This window comes from Mytilus californianus, unplaced genomic scaffold, assembly GCF_021869535.1.
Source record: "Mytilus californianus isolate M0D057914Y unplaced genomic scaffold, xbMytCali1.0.p SCAF_3, whole genome shotgun sequence".
NCBI lineage: Eukaryota > Metazoa > Mollusca > Bivalvia > Mytilida > Mytilidae > Mytilus > Mytilus californianus.
The window spans coordinates 64,199,971-64,215,564 of record NW_026262679.1 but is presented as its reverse complement, the minus strand read 5'-3'; the positions used below and the strand labels follow the sequence as shown (position 1 = coordinate 64,215,564).

Here is a 15,594-nt window from a genome sequence, read left to right as displayed (position 1 = left end):
CAATTTTTATATCCAAAGACGGACGATGATACAAAAATCTTGTGTAAAAAAGAAAAATCCAAGAGTACCAACAACAAAACTTACAACCAACATTGTCAATCAAATTGGTGCTTAAGGAGACAATCCTAAGCATAAGAAAATGGCTGTGAAATAAGTATTGACGCTGGCAGTGTTAAAATCAATTTATTGTATTGGAAGGTGACCTTAATAGAAAATGTTTTGTGTAATTGTCATTTGTTCTTCCGTTGTAAATTTTTGTCAAAATGAAGAAACAATGACAGAGACTGGTGGATTTTTTCAGTCCTTGAACTTCACCTGTAAGAATCAATTATGCTACCTGTCAGCTGTCCAATATTTTTTAGAAAGAGGAGGGTTATTTTTTAAAATATTGGACAGTTAAAGGTAACATAATGGTTTCTTACAGGTAAATGATAGTCCCAATAGAATGACGTAACAACAATGTTTTAAACTGATACCTTAACTTGGAAAATTATCATTCGAAATAATTTGCAAGTGAATATTTACGTAAAGGTAACCTGCATATAGTCTTCCTTAAACCAAACTTTGCTGCGATGAACTTAAACGTTTGGCCTTAATACATATTTTATATTAAACTCCCTGGTATTTTAATGGCTTTTAGAAATTCTCCCTCAACTCAATCAACAGAGTATTCTCCCTTCTCAATGGTGTTTGGTCATTGTATAAATTCACTGGAATAACACAGATAAAGCTTTAATGGCAAATAACTCACTTACATTTAAATAATCTGGATTGAACTCCAGTTTCGAATCTGCGCAGTGGACCATTCTTTAATTATTTGACCCTTTGATTAACATTTTTTTCTAATTTCAGAAATTTGATAGGCAAATTATGATGTGAAGTCAAACCTAACAGAATGAATCAGTGTTTTGTTGTCAGTAGTGCTAGAGTACGGCTCATTCGACCGTAATCATCACTTTTTTATTTAAGCAATTGAGTTTCCTGAGAAACTAGAATCCATTCCAATATTATAGTTATGTATGATGAAGTTAAGTGTTCAGTGAAATGTTACCGAGAGCCATAGTGGAGGAGTTTCGAGCGTATTAATGTTTAGAGTATTTCTTTTTGTATGATTTAGAACACAGATATACTAAACATTTTTCTAGATTACATTATACCATAGAGATTGCAGCACATGCGCTTGCAGGAAGTGAGCATGTAATGAATTGTTTATTTTCATGTTTATTTATTGAATTGTATACCTATGTCTATTAAGATGAAATTTATTGGTACTTTGACTTTTCTGTTGCACTAGCACCTGGTTTACTTGATTTTTCATTATTTGGAAAACTGCATCAGTACTATTTTAAAACACACATATTTTAGTGTGAAGTGTTAATCTTCCTCCACATTGTAAAATGACAATACTAATTAAATGCATATTTGCAAACATACAATACCTCAGTGCCTCTCCGTTACAAATGTATAAACATACACCCTTTTCAATTTTGGAAGTGTCTCATTGAATATCTGCAACTATGACCATATATATTTTAATTCTTAACTTAAGCATTTTATGGGCATTAGATCACAAAACTACATTCACATGAGTGTGATATATAAACATTGACTCTATATGAAAATTTACATTATTTTATTACACTTATTCTTTATACATGAATATATATATAATTATTATTCTTATTTTATCTGTTCAGATGATGTTTCAAATTCAAGCTTTGGGACAAAGCTTAGTGAGGTTGAGGAAGAGTTGTTATAGTAAAATTATGAATTGCCAAAGACAAAATTTTAATATAACAGACCAAACTAAAGTGAAAATTATTAAATTTTTACAATTTCGGTTAAAGTATTTTGAAGTTTAAATTTTTACTTTATTTCTAAAATTTCTCCTTATGTAAGTTACATTATTTTTGGAATGTTAATTTTTGATAAAGAAGAATGACATACAACATGAATATTTAGATTACGTAATTAAGCCAGATAACAAAGAGGCATGTTAGCGCTAAATTACTGACCTTGGATTATGTACCTTACATGTAAATTAAGGCTTTTGTTAAACAACCTTTTTGTATTACTCATGTGTGAAATTATTTATAACACCTGTCACCCATGACTTGATTATTGACCGAACCAGTGAAAAATAGGTTGTGGTCAAGGGAGCGATACAAGGTTACTCTTGTTTAGTGAAAACAGGAGAAAGTTAAGAAATCAGTGATCAAATAGTATTCTACGTTATTTTCCTGTAAGTTGTGGTTTTTTTTGTATATAGATTGCATATTTAGTTCATGAATTAGGGTTTGGAAAGCGACACTTTTCCACAGGATTTCAGTTTGTTTACAAAATTGTTTGAACATTTTGAATTGACTTTAGAACTTATAAATAGATTGAATTTAGCTAATTTTATTGTATTACACACACACACACACAGAACTCATGACTAAAGTGAATATTTGTTGCCTAGCAACATGGGTATATTCTTTATTTAATATTTTTCAAAAGAGTAAATACTGTTTAAGCATTATGCAAAGTTATTTTACATACCAATTTATTCAGAAATACATTGTATTTGGTATTACATTTTATGCGATTAAATATTGAGATACATGTAGTATGCCAAGATTAAATTAATTTAAAAAGTTCATGTTTCCATAGCAACAAGTTATTATATAAAATATTTGAAATTAAGTTTCCTTTTAGTTGAAATGGTTTATTTTACATATTGTATTACGCATTAACCTGTACGTAAAGTTTTGTAAAGCTGTTTCACTAGATAAGATAGAGTTTGGGCAAGTTTTATTTAAATAGTTAAAATTTGCATAGAGTTATGTCCCCTTGATTTAGTTCATTTGTGAAATTGTAAATTTAGTATCAAGTGAGATTGCTATTTTATTGTGTAATATTTGTATGCAATTTGATTACTGATTTCCAATAAACATCTTTATTTACTAGAACTTTCTCTCTGTTTTACACCAGGCGCTAAAAGTCATCAGACGTGGCAGAAAAGTCAGTACGACACATACCATAAACATAAGCAACCGAAATGCATTCCAACAATGCTATGACTAACACGTTCCAGCCTCCAGAATAATCGTCCATTACTGTCAACATGTAGTTACCTCCCTGTAATGATATATATTTATAAACATAAAAGATACTTCTGATCTGAGAGGGAGGCGAAAATAATGCCTTTCGTTTCAAGCTTATCGCTTTATTTATTATTTAAAAATAACAGTCAACATTCTAGGTGGTACAGTGATCCCCAGTCTTTATTCTTTTGGTTGATACCAAAATAACCGAAACATTTTTAACATATCAAAAGTTACAGGAACTATTTGATTTAAATATATGTACTATTTTCTAGAATGTTATTCATGGACGTCCCCTAGATTAATGATCCTAAAGCAGAAAATTAGCCACTTCCGATTTTCACAGTGTCAATCCGGTGGCACTTGATAGCGTTCTTTATAATGTTTTCAAATTATGATAAACATTTGCTTTTGCACATTTCTGGATTCTTTTCTGTAAAACTCAGTCAGAAATATATGGTTTCAAAAAGATACAACCTTTATCCATGAAGTCTGAAACTCACACAGGGCCTTTATCAAGTGAGCTTCTTGTTATAATAATACCTAGTCACTATATAATAGAAAACAAAGGATATGGGGTATCCATCCATGACACAAAATCAGCACATGCACAGCAAAAAAACACTCAAAAAGCTAAGGAACAGCGCCTTACGTTTCGCCTAAAAAGGGGGAGGTATAATAGGACCACCTTTTGTGGCAATTTTCAATCGAAACTGAAATAAGGATAAATCTATTAGAACATAATGACTTTCAGATGTTCATTAGACATTAATTCAGGTATCAGTTGAAGTATTTTTATTCTTTTTTTTTTCTTTTATATTTTTTTTCGGGCGCTTCAAACTTCTTGCATTTAGAATAAACCTGCAATAACTGCCAAAATAGGCTCACTTTAAAATTTATTCCTTTAATATGTTTAGATATGTCAATGCCCTATCCAAAAAGATGTTTGATAGAAGATACACTACACAAACCAGTAAATGAAATGGCCTCTTTCTTTACTCGACTGTACTGATTTTTACTCGATCAATCTGAATTGGTCTGGAATTTACTCGATAATACTCGAATATAGTCTGAACCATACTGAACAGTCAGAACTTGTACTCGACCTTTACTCGACCAGAACTTAACCATTTTATAAGTGTCTAAACCATTCTCGATCTAGTCTAAACAATACTCGACCAAGTCTTAACCAACCTAGACCTATTTCTGTATCTATCTATTGTATTTCATCAATTTAGGAACTATTTTTAATAACAGTTATTTCCCTTGGCTAGAAATTTGAACAATTTGAAATTCAAAATGTATTTAATAAACTGTTGTGACTGTGAATTTGTCTACATGTCCGTGATTATGCAATACAGTGTTAACGCTGTTTCCTGTATTTGACGTTGTGTGAAAGTGACGCGAGAGGAGAGAGATGTTCAGATGGGACTGTTGACGAATGAACAGAATAGCTAGAATAGTGTGAACTGTCGGAGTGTATGCCGTGTGTTTTGTATTTTATGTGAACTTTGTAACGTCTGTATGATACATGCAGTGTGAATAAGTCGTGTTATTTTTACAAAGATGGTGTTTATTTATAAATATGAACGTTCAGAATTTACAACTTAGCATTGAAACCAACATCTCACAATTAACACAATATAATCATCAACACCTTATATCCTTTCAATGTTTGTTTGATACCAAAGTTTTGAATTTATCCAAGCAATAGTATAGGAAAGGCCCAAGTGATTGTACAGGAAAGGGCCAATTGATTGTACAGTAAAAGCGCAAGCGATTGTACAGTCAATGAAATATTTGTGAATTGTAACCTTTTTTATCGAAGCCTAAATTTGTTCCTGTTGGTCTGTTTTCGGTGTGTTCTGACGCCTTTTTAGCTCTCATCACTTGGCGTCCGTCGTCCGTCGTCGTCGTTAACTTTTTACATATTGAACTTCTTCTAAAGAACCACTGAATGGAATGAAACCAAACATGGCATGAATGTTCCTTATGAGGTGCTGACCAAGTGTTGTTACTTTGTAGCCAATCCATCATCCAAGATGGCCGCCAGCGGGGAACTTAGTTTAACATAGGACCCTATGGGAAATACATACAAATGTCTTCTTTTAGAGAACCACTGAATGGAATGAAACCAAACATGGCATGAATGTTCCTTATAAGGTGCTGACCAAGTGTTGTTACTTTGTAGCCGATCCATCATCCAAGATGGCCGCCAGTGGGTGACTTAGTTTAACATAGGACCCTACGGGAAATACATACAAAATGTCTTCCTTTAGAGAACCACTGAATGGAATGGAACCAAACATGGCATGAATGTTCCTTATGAGGTGTTGACCAAGTTTTGTTTCTTTGCAGCCGATCCATCATCCAAGATGGCCGCCAGCGGGGGACTTAGTTTAACATAGGACCCTATGGGAAATACATACAAATGTCTTCTTTTAGAGAACCACTGAATGGAATGAAACCAAACATGGCATGAATGTTCCTTATGAGGTGCTGACCAAGTGTTGTTACTTTGCAGTCGGTCCATCATCCAAGATGGCTGACAGCGGGGGACTTAGTTTAACATAGGACCCTATGGGAAATACATACAAATGTCTTCTTTTAGAAAACCACTGAATGGAATGGAACCAAACATGGCATGAATGTTCCTTATGAGGTGCTGACCAAGTGTTGTTACTTTGCAGCTGATCCATCATCCAAGATGGCCGCTAGGGGTGGGGGGGGGGGGGCTTAGTTTAACATAGGACCCTATGGGAAATACATACAAATGTCTTCTTTTAGATTACCACTGAATGGAATGAAACCAAACATGGCATGAATGTTCCTTATGAGGTGCTGACCATGTGTTGCTGCTTTGTTGCTGATTTACTGTTAAAGATGGCCACCAGGATATTTTATTAAATAACGGGACCAATATTAATCCAAATTTGGCCTCAATCATTATTATTTGGGTATCTGTTATGATTTTTATCTATCTTTACATGATTTCTAAAACCAAAGTAGAGTCAGGTGAGCGACACAGGCTCTTGAGAGCCTCTAGTTTTTTATTATAGATGAGTCAATGATCCATATGTCTCTCATTTCTGAAAGATTTTAATTAATTTATACGAATGTATTGCTTGAATGAAGAGGACCTCCATCGACCCATGTTTTGTTATTTCTTCTTCAGTTTTTCCATATAAAAATGCATGTGTTGCTGCACCTATTCTGAAGGAATGGGTATTAAGTCTCTTAACATCATAATCAAGAAAATTTAAACCAGATATATATGACCTGCAAGTTGATGGTCCATAATTATTTTTGGACAAATAAGCTATGTATTTCATTAAGTAGTCAAGATTAGGTGGCCAAATAATTTGTAATTCACATTCCAAAAGAAATTTGTGAGTAGACTTTTCTGCCTGTTCATATACTGCTTTTGTGCTATTTGTAAAAAGCGGCATTAAAAAGTTTGGAGGCTTCTAAATCAAGAGATCCCAGAATTCCTGTGGTACTGGTGTAGGTTCTACTTCTGCTGTTGGAGTCGCTTCCTTGAATTTTTTCAACTGTCTACGAGATAAAGAATCAGCTATTATATTGGTAACTGATGACAAATACATAGATTTAAATTGAAAATTGTATTTTAATGTCCACAAAACTATTGGCCTCAAAAGTGACATTACTCGTTCAGAATGGGATGTTTTTGAATTAAGAATTGACACTACGGTTGAATTATCACAATGAAGTAATATCTTTTTATTTGTAAAATTCTCCCCCCATAAAAAAATAGCGAATGCTATTTCCAATTAACCTGAATTTCTACTGGGACAATGGCTTTTAAACTTTCAGACAGGTAAGCCTATATATAAGAAAAGGAGCATGTAAAAATTTGGTTTTCCATTGTTTTTTGGTATTTTTTGTCGCTGTTGTGTGCCAATTTTGATCGATTTACTCGGAGCTCTTTCAATCTTAAGGAAAACTTTTGGATGCATATATCGTTTTATTATTTGATTGTTTCATATTTACATGTAGAATGTTTTTGTACCCAAATTTTGAAGCAGAAACTATATATAGTAACATTTGAGTTCATCAAACTTCCCTTCCAGCAACTTGTTTTTTGTCGAATGTCGGAGCCCCGCTTGACAGTCTCCTGAATGACAAAAAAATTAAAAACCGTACTGTTCCGTTCCCACACTGTGTGAAAGAGAGCTATGGTATTTTGATTTGAGGTCCATGGTTCACTTTTCCTAAGAAACCCTTATAAATAATGACAAAAGAATTATACAAAATTGTAAGTTGCTACATGTGGTAAATGAAACATTCAAAAGGGTACAGTGAACGAACCGGATGTGACATTAAGAAAACCGTAAGAAGCAACGTTTGCACTATTTTTTTTTTATTGAAAAGTACCTAGAAACCATATATTGTTTTAATTTGCATGCATAAACCTATCATTTTAGACTGGAAGTGACTTTCTTCTTACCCGAAGTAGCAAATGATCTCTTATTTATGGCAAAAGTATAAAAAAAACATATGTTTTTGGAATCAGTGTGAATAAAGCTATCATATGAGACCAGACGTGACATGTTCTTTACCAGAAGTAACAAGTTATCTCCAATATATGAGGGAAAAGAATATACAAACATTTATTTTTGGATTCAGTATGACGAAACCTATGATTTGACGCCAATAGTAACTGTGAGTAAACCGGAAGTAGATTCTTATCAATCATTATTTTTTGAAATTTTATAGTTGAAAGACCCTTTTTTAATTCAAAGATAGTTAGTTTTTGTGATGACAACTGAGTTCGTAATAATTACTAATTCATCGTAATAAAGAAAGTTTATAGTGCACTTTACTTTTTGTTTTCTAAAAAATCTAAAAATCTTATCAGTAGGGATTTTTTAAATAGTAAAAATATCGTTTCAATCAAAATATTTTTTGAAAAAAAGCAGTATTCGCCAGCTCACATCATGTTTTGGTTTCAGAACCTCAAATGTCAACTGATGTGAGCCCTGAAGCACTAATGGAGATTTAAAAAAAATGACGTACAGATCTACAAAAGACGACAAAGAAAGAAAGTAGCTCATGTTATTGTCTAGCAAATGTGAATTCAAAGTTATATCTTTGGCTACCCTGGACTGCACTAGGCCTAAAATATTTGAAAACATAGTGTTTCTGACAAATGACAGGTTTGTATCATGTGTGTGTTTTTTTTTGACGAAAATGGCAATTTAAGTTAGAACTTACATTAGTTGTCAATGTCAAACCAAACAGGAAGAATATCAAGCAAATTGTAAGAACGGTCACAAATTTGTACTTTCTCAAAGTTGGAAATCTGTCCATGGTTGAAGTTGTCACGGTCTCTACCAATACAAACTAAAACCATATAGAAAACACTTTTATTAATGTCAATTACATGTAACAAGGTGATCAACAATTACAAGTGCGTTGGGAAGATATATAATTATTTTGGTGAAGTGATATTATTATTTTATTCCATACAGAGATGGGACCTCTCTGTGTTTCTTCAAAAGATCAAATTCCGAAAGTTGTTAAAACCTACTGGAAGAGTCTTAATATTTTAATTGTCGGATTTGACAAGCAATGATAAACATATTTATTGTAAGAAAAAATAATGTTCAGCACTCTGAATTGATGTTGAAGACACAAGTTTTGATACAATATAGCAAATTTTACATGTTTTTGTAATATGTTGTATTGAAGAGCAACATGAACTAATTTTCATTTCAAATACAAAACGTCGTTTTGCTTTCGATAGTCTTTTTCTTTTTGGGAAAGGAAGTCTTTCTTGGTTATTTTTTTCGATAATTATACCAAACTTGCTAAAATCTACCAAAATGGCAATTTTGAACCATCTTTAGACATTGGCAAAATATGGATACATGTTCAGAAATACACCATTATGTTGTAAGACCCTTACATATATGTTATTATTGACGTCAGTGATGTAAATGTTTTAGAGGGCGGTGGTATATCGACTGTTGCCCAGATTAAAACAACGACGACGACTAATTAATGTAACTTTAATATACAAAAAAACTTCATTTAAAAATTAGAGCGTTTTTAATGTGGTTTTAGAAAAAAGAATCGGATCATCATCATCATCATCATTATCATCATCATCATCATTATCATCATCATCATCGAATTGAAGAAGCAAAAACAGTGGACTCTTCATATCTTATCCATTCTTTCTCGTAATCATATTTTAGTAAACAGTTCTGATAAAAAATTAAATAGGCGTACATATACATACCTCACTGTCAACTCCAAGTGTTATCAACATTAAGAAAAAAATTATGGCCCAGAATGGAGATGGTGGAATTTTGGTTACAGCATAAGGATATACAACAAAAGCTAGCGACGGTCCACTGTCTGCTACCTCACCTACTGGAACATCTAAAATACTGGCCAAGTTTCCAAGATACGAAAAGATTACAAATCCAGCAAAAAAACTCGTCAGACAGTTACCTAAGGCCACTGTAATTGCATCCCTGAAAATACGAAGTGATTTATAAATTAGAAATCTGTAAGTAAAATGTTTTAACATTATTGAATTCTTCTAACAACTAGAAGTACAGTAAAGAGATTCTGTAAATTTTAACTAGCCTTAAAGGCATTAAATTCAAAGGCAAGAAAAAAATTATAAAAAAAATCATTTGCCACACATAAATTAATTTATTCACATTGTTTTCTAATAATGTTATACAGAGAGAGAGATGCCAAAGTTTTGTAATTTCTTATGCTTCATTTTATGTATATTATTTGCGGTTATTCTAGAGTTATCAAATAATATTTTTCGTACTAACTTAAATTTGCAAGCAATACGCCTTGGGAAAATTCATTCAGTTCCGTCTTACATTTTTGCCGACTGTGATGTGACTGCCGTTTATGGCGAACAAGCTTAAATTCTAAAGGAAAGCAACAAATGTCAGTTGGCAAAGCCAGGCAGTAATTTAACCTTTATATGAATTCACCATGTTTACCGATTTTTAGTCAAACTATTTATCTCTTGTATAAACTACAAGTTATAATTTAAGAAATTAGTGATCTGCCATTTCCCAAATTACCATTGCAAGTTCTTTAGGCGTTTGACCTTAGATGGAGATAGCTATTACGTTTAGGCCCCTTTTAGTTATATAGCTCCTCGTGAGTTCATTATCTTACACCTTTGGCTTCTCACTTATTTTGGTTTGAGCGTTCTTGATGGAAGAGCGCTTCTGACGCATCAAATTCATAAAGTGTTAATTTGATTTAAATTATTTTAAAGGTTTTTTGGGGGAGATATATTTTTTTGCAGATATAGATTGACAAATCGTTGACTGTTTAATCACGGAGTATTAAAATAAGATGATGTGGTATGATTGCCAAAAAGACAACTATATATCCGACAGAGACTAAATGACGTAGATGTAACAGCTATAGGTCAAAATTCGACCTTCAACAATAAGCAAGCCAATACCGTATATTGTAACATGAATGGTATTTTTTCAGTTTGATCTTCGAGTGAGTTAAGTTCTGTTATTTTAGATGATAGCGTTAACTGGACGATTATTTTTAGTTATTCCACTGTCCCATCGGTAATAAACCGAATGCCCACTTTTTTTTCAATTTTAGGGTGCTTATCAAAGATTTTGATTGCCCCGCATTATTTCATTATGTTAAATGTTCCGAAAAACAACGCAAAGTTTGTTTTTTTATTGGTTTTTTTTTTTGCAATATCAAAATAAAATAAGATTGAATTATGACATAAGCATACTGCCAGTCTTGGGTTAAAAGTGTTCCACCTACCGGAAATTCCCCTATTATTTCATATAAAACAAATTTTTAATGAAAATTCTGCTAAAGAAAATTCTTTTCCAAATTGAATTTTTTCCACATTAACTACAGAAATGCCTGCAGTTTCTTGCAATAATTATGAAATATATTTTATGATCTATAGATTTAGGGAAATTACTGTTTAAAGACAAATATGAATTACTGCACGAAAAATGTGTACGGCTAAAAAGGAAAAAAATACACTTAATTTCAATATTCCTTTACAGATAATGGTTTCTCAGTAATGACATGTCATAAAATTGTTTTGTAATAACCATAACAACTGTACACATTTGTGGTTTAACATTCAAAATTTCAATCAAATCAGACATCAAATTAATTATTGACAATGTTTTAAAACATGTGTTTTTTACATGAAATAATAGGGAATTTGGGAAAGATGAAACACTTTTGATTTAATGTGAGTTATAACAGATATCAATAACGTTTATATATATAAAACAAACATCTTTTTTTTTCTTTAAAGTTTTTCATTAGGGTTTGGAGACTGATTTGATAAAGAGTGGACACGCTGAAATGTCACGCCTGCTTTACTAGCATGATTGATTTTAAGTTGATAGTCCTAAAGATAAAGTTTGACTACCAGTTTCACATAAGGTTAACAATGATCCATGAAAATGAGGTCAGTATCGGATAAACCAAGCCAGAGAGACATGTACACCCTACAATCATTACATACACCAAATATAGTTGTCATATTGCTTAAAGTATACAAGAAACAGACCAAACCAAGAAACTATTTCATACATCAAATTTAGTTGACCTTATTGCTTGTAGTTTCTGAGAAACAGACTAAACAAATTCATGATTTTAAACAAATATAGGATAAATCCATAATTTACTTAGTCTGTCATTTTTTCATTGGCATATCATACATGTTCCTTCGTCTAAACAAAAGTGTTTTAACTTTACCATCAGCAAGCACTTATGAAACAATGTTTTGCTACATCTATTTCAACTTCGCTAAAAGATTTCAGGATATTTTAGTGATTTTTGTTTCTTGTTCAATAAATTTGTAAGAAATGACTACGAATTTTTAGTGCATTTCAAGTTTGTGATTGCGCTGGTACACTAAGAATCACATGTCTAACTAGTGTACAAGTAAGGACTATTATTTTGATATTATTCTTCCAAAGCACACTGCACAGTTATTGAAAATATTCATATCCCCCTCCCCCCCCCAAAAAAAAAAAACAAAAAAAAACCACACACACCAAAAAAGACAGTATTCTATACACTAATTTGTGAAAATATTCTGTTAAAATTTGAAAAAAAATTGGTTTTTAAAGAAAAAAACACTTGCCAGTAAGAAGCAAATCGACTTTAAACAGATAATGATAGAAGTTTGATGCACTTTAAATCACAAAGCTGATATTCTGAGGACTAATTTGAGCCTTTAACCACTTCTGTACGTCAAAGAATGTCGATGAAACAAGACTTAACGCAAAAAAAAATGTCTTAAAATTAGCTTCACTGGTACACTGTTCCGGTGTGAAAGGAAAAGGATTAACCTTGATGACTGATCCATGAAATGAGGTCAGTTGACGGACATGTAGACCTTGCGAGGAACAAATATACCAAATATAGTTAGCCTATCACTCATGTTGAGTGAGAAATTTACATGACAAACAAAATTAGACTTATTTTCAAGCAGTCACTGAACCATGAAAATGAGGCCAAGGACAACAGACATATGACAGACGGAAACTTCGTAACATAAGGCATACGTATACAAGGTATGAAGCCTCCAGGTCTTCTACCCTCTGAAATATAAAATTTATTAAAAAAAATAGTTATCGTTGCCGCCGCCACCGCCGGACTTTCGTCGCAGGCGAAACAATAAACCATTTCCAATGACAATGTTAAATAAGCATAAGCTATTTTGTCACCTAATAATCAGAATTAACATAATTTAATTGATTAGTGGGCAAATCCTCAACCTAAATTCTCACGTAGGAAGACGAGGTATATGTGGCTTTGTCCTGTCATCTGTGTGCCATGAACATGTATAATTAAAAAATATATGTATATATATGACCGGAGGGCTGTTTAATGTACAGTGAAAAGTTAAGTGCAAATTTAGGACGAGAACATGTTAATATCAGATGAAACCTGCATGCTTTGAACCAGACACACACAGTATACCGGTTTTTTTATGTGCTAGTTTACAATATAATATTAAAGTCCACAGGAAGACACGTCTCGGGAAAAGTGTTTTCTATATTGTTAATGTTAGATAAGAAATAATTGATTACAATAAGTATTCCCATAACCTGTCCATAAACTTTATTGCCGAAAAGAACAAAGGTGTTGTTAAGGAGAAAATGTATAAAATAAATTTATCTTTTATACAGTGTACTTACGATAAACAGTCATTATGGAAACGATTATAACTTGACAGAGCAATTAGTCCTCCCCACGAAGCAGACAATGAGAAAAATATCTGGACCGCTGCATCCTTCCATACCTATGAATAAACCATTAATCGTGTTACAATAAAATAGCAAGAAGTTTCAATCTTAGCAGATATATTACTTGAGCTTTCTTTTACTAACTGCAAATGTAAATCATTCTTTAATGAATTTTTTAACACGTGCTATAGACAAAACCTCTATGTTCTTACTGCGCTATAATGTTGATAATGAACAGCTATGGTGTGCTTTGAAGACTTCATATATACTGTTTAGTTAAAATGCCCTCTTGCCTGAAAATTTTTACGTCATAGATGATAAATCCCCAAAATAGGTAAAACTAGATAATTCTGTTTTGTTATTTCTGAATCAAAAAGAATGAAAGTTTCAGAATATCTAAAGGATGAAAGTTTTGTGCTGAACGGAATTTATTACGATTTTTTTTTTTAGATTTATGACTATATTGGGACCGATTATACATCAAAAACATGTACAACAAACGGAACTGAATCTATGAATAAAAGGAGTTCTGGGTTATACGCTAGTGAGACAGCCTTAATTCATAATTAAAAAAAATTATTGAAGTAACAATGATCGCAGCTGTAGTTAGATTAAATTATTTTTTAACGGAGATCTTTACAGTTAATTTTTATTTAGAAAGTTTCAATTAATTTTTGTAATGGAATATGACTTGAACGATATCAAACTTAAAAACAAGATCTTCCCTTTTCAAAAGATTTGAAAGATCTTGTATTACACAATGTTTCCATGCCTTCATTTAAAAAAGAAAGTTGACTTTTTTATATATAGAAATTCTTTTAAAGTCATAGATTAATAGAAATAGCAAAATGTAGAAGAATGCCGAAGATATTTAATTTACAAAAGCAATGCAAAACTGAAAGTTACCCAAGTATTTTCGCATTATTCGTTGACGCTAGACAGTTTTATGTACTTTTTTGTTTAAATTGTTGAAACGTAAATAGTTATCTATCTAACAATGAAATAATTAGATGAAACAAAATTGAAAATTTTAAAAATATGACACCAAAAACGGGCCTTGTTTTACCTAGTCCATATACATTAGTATACAGAATGTATATGAATAATGTTCTATACGGTTGATATTACTCTTTACCAGCAGTGGTCTCTGTGGTCAAACTATCCAGTAAGTTTGAAAATAACAATAAATGCATTTATCACATATTTGTTACAAAAACATTGGGTTTTGATTATGTAAAATAACATTAACGGTACTATTTTTTGTTCTGCACCAGAACTTTTAGTCCACGAAGGTATCACCTGCCAAGTAGCCAGAACTTCGGTACTGACATGAGCATACGGTTTTTGTGTTATTGAAATTTGCTGTTACAAAATATTTAAAATTAAATAAGATTAAGGAATGTATCTCCATCGTGCAAAGCTCTGATTCCTTGCCAGGATTTGGTTATACTTTTGTGCTTTTTGGTTTATTGGCTCATCATTTTTGGAATGAGATTTGGATTAAGAATGTTTTGGCCTCGAGCATCACTGAAGAGACATTTATTGTCAAAATGCTGGTACCTTTAAGATATTACTACCACTGGGTCGATACCGCTGCCTGTTGACTGTTAGTCCCCGAGGGTATCACCAGCACAGTAGCCAGTACCTCGGTACTGGCAAGAAAATACGGATATTGTGTTATTAAAATTTGCCGTTACAAATTTTTTAAATTAATTAAAATTGAAGAATATATCTCTCTCGTGCAAAGCTCTGATTCCTTGCCCGACGTTGGCTATACTTTTGTGCTTTTTGGTTTATGAGCACTTAATTTTTTGAATAAGTTTAGGATTTTCAAATATTTTGGCCTCGAGCATCATTGAAGAGATATTTATTGTCGAAATGCCATCTGGTGCTGTAAAATTTGTACCGTTAAATGTATTATAACCACTGGTTCGATACCTCTGCTGGTGGACTGTTTGTCCCCGAGGATATCACCAGACCAGTAGCCAGTACTTCGGTACTTGCATGAAAATACGAATATTGTGCTATTGAAAGTTGCTGTTACAAATTCTTATAATTATATAAAATTGAGGAACATATCTAGCTCGTGCAAAGTTCTGATTCCTAACCCGGCTTTTGCTATACTTTTGTGCTTTTTGGTTTATAAGATAATCATTTTTTGAATAAGCTTTGGATTTTTAAATATTTTGGCGTCGAGCATCACTGAAGGGACATTTATTGTCAAAATACGCATTTGGTGCAGTAAAACT

The 15,594-nt window shown here is 32.3% G+C and overlaps 1 protein-coding gene and 1 long non-coding RNA gene across 2 annotated transcripts in view; one reads left to right on the top strand and one right to left on the bottom strand.

Annotated features, from left to right (window-relative positions):
- LOC127733213 (uncharacterized) overlaps nt 1–15,594 on the top strand; it is a 288,514-nt gene that overhangs the window by 44,222 nt on the left and 228,698 nt on the right. The gene's annotated exons all lie outside the window — the stretch shown is intronic.
- Nucleotides 1–15,594, bottom strand: part of LOC127733122 (sodium- and chloride-dependent neutral and basic amino acid transporter B(0+)-like) — a 115,652-nt gene that overhangs the window by 19,598 nt on the left and 80,460 nt on the right. The window contains exons 9-12 of the mRNA XM_052242430.1: nt 13,298–13,401; nt 9,352–9,589; nt 8,322–8,450; nt 3,021–3,120 (exon numbers count right to left, since the gene is read on the bottom strand). Of these exons, the coding sequence (XP_052098390.1) occupies nt 3,021–3,120; nt 8,322–8,450; nt 9,352–9,589; nt 13,298–13,401 (571 nt within the window). The remainder of the gene's footprint in view (nt 1–3,020; nt 3,121–8,321; nt 8,451–9,351; nt 9,590–13,297; nt 13,402–15,594) is intronic.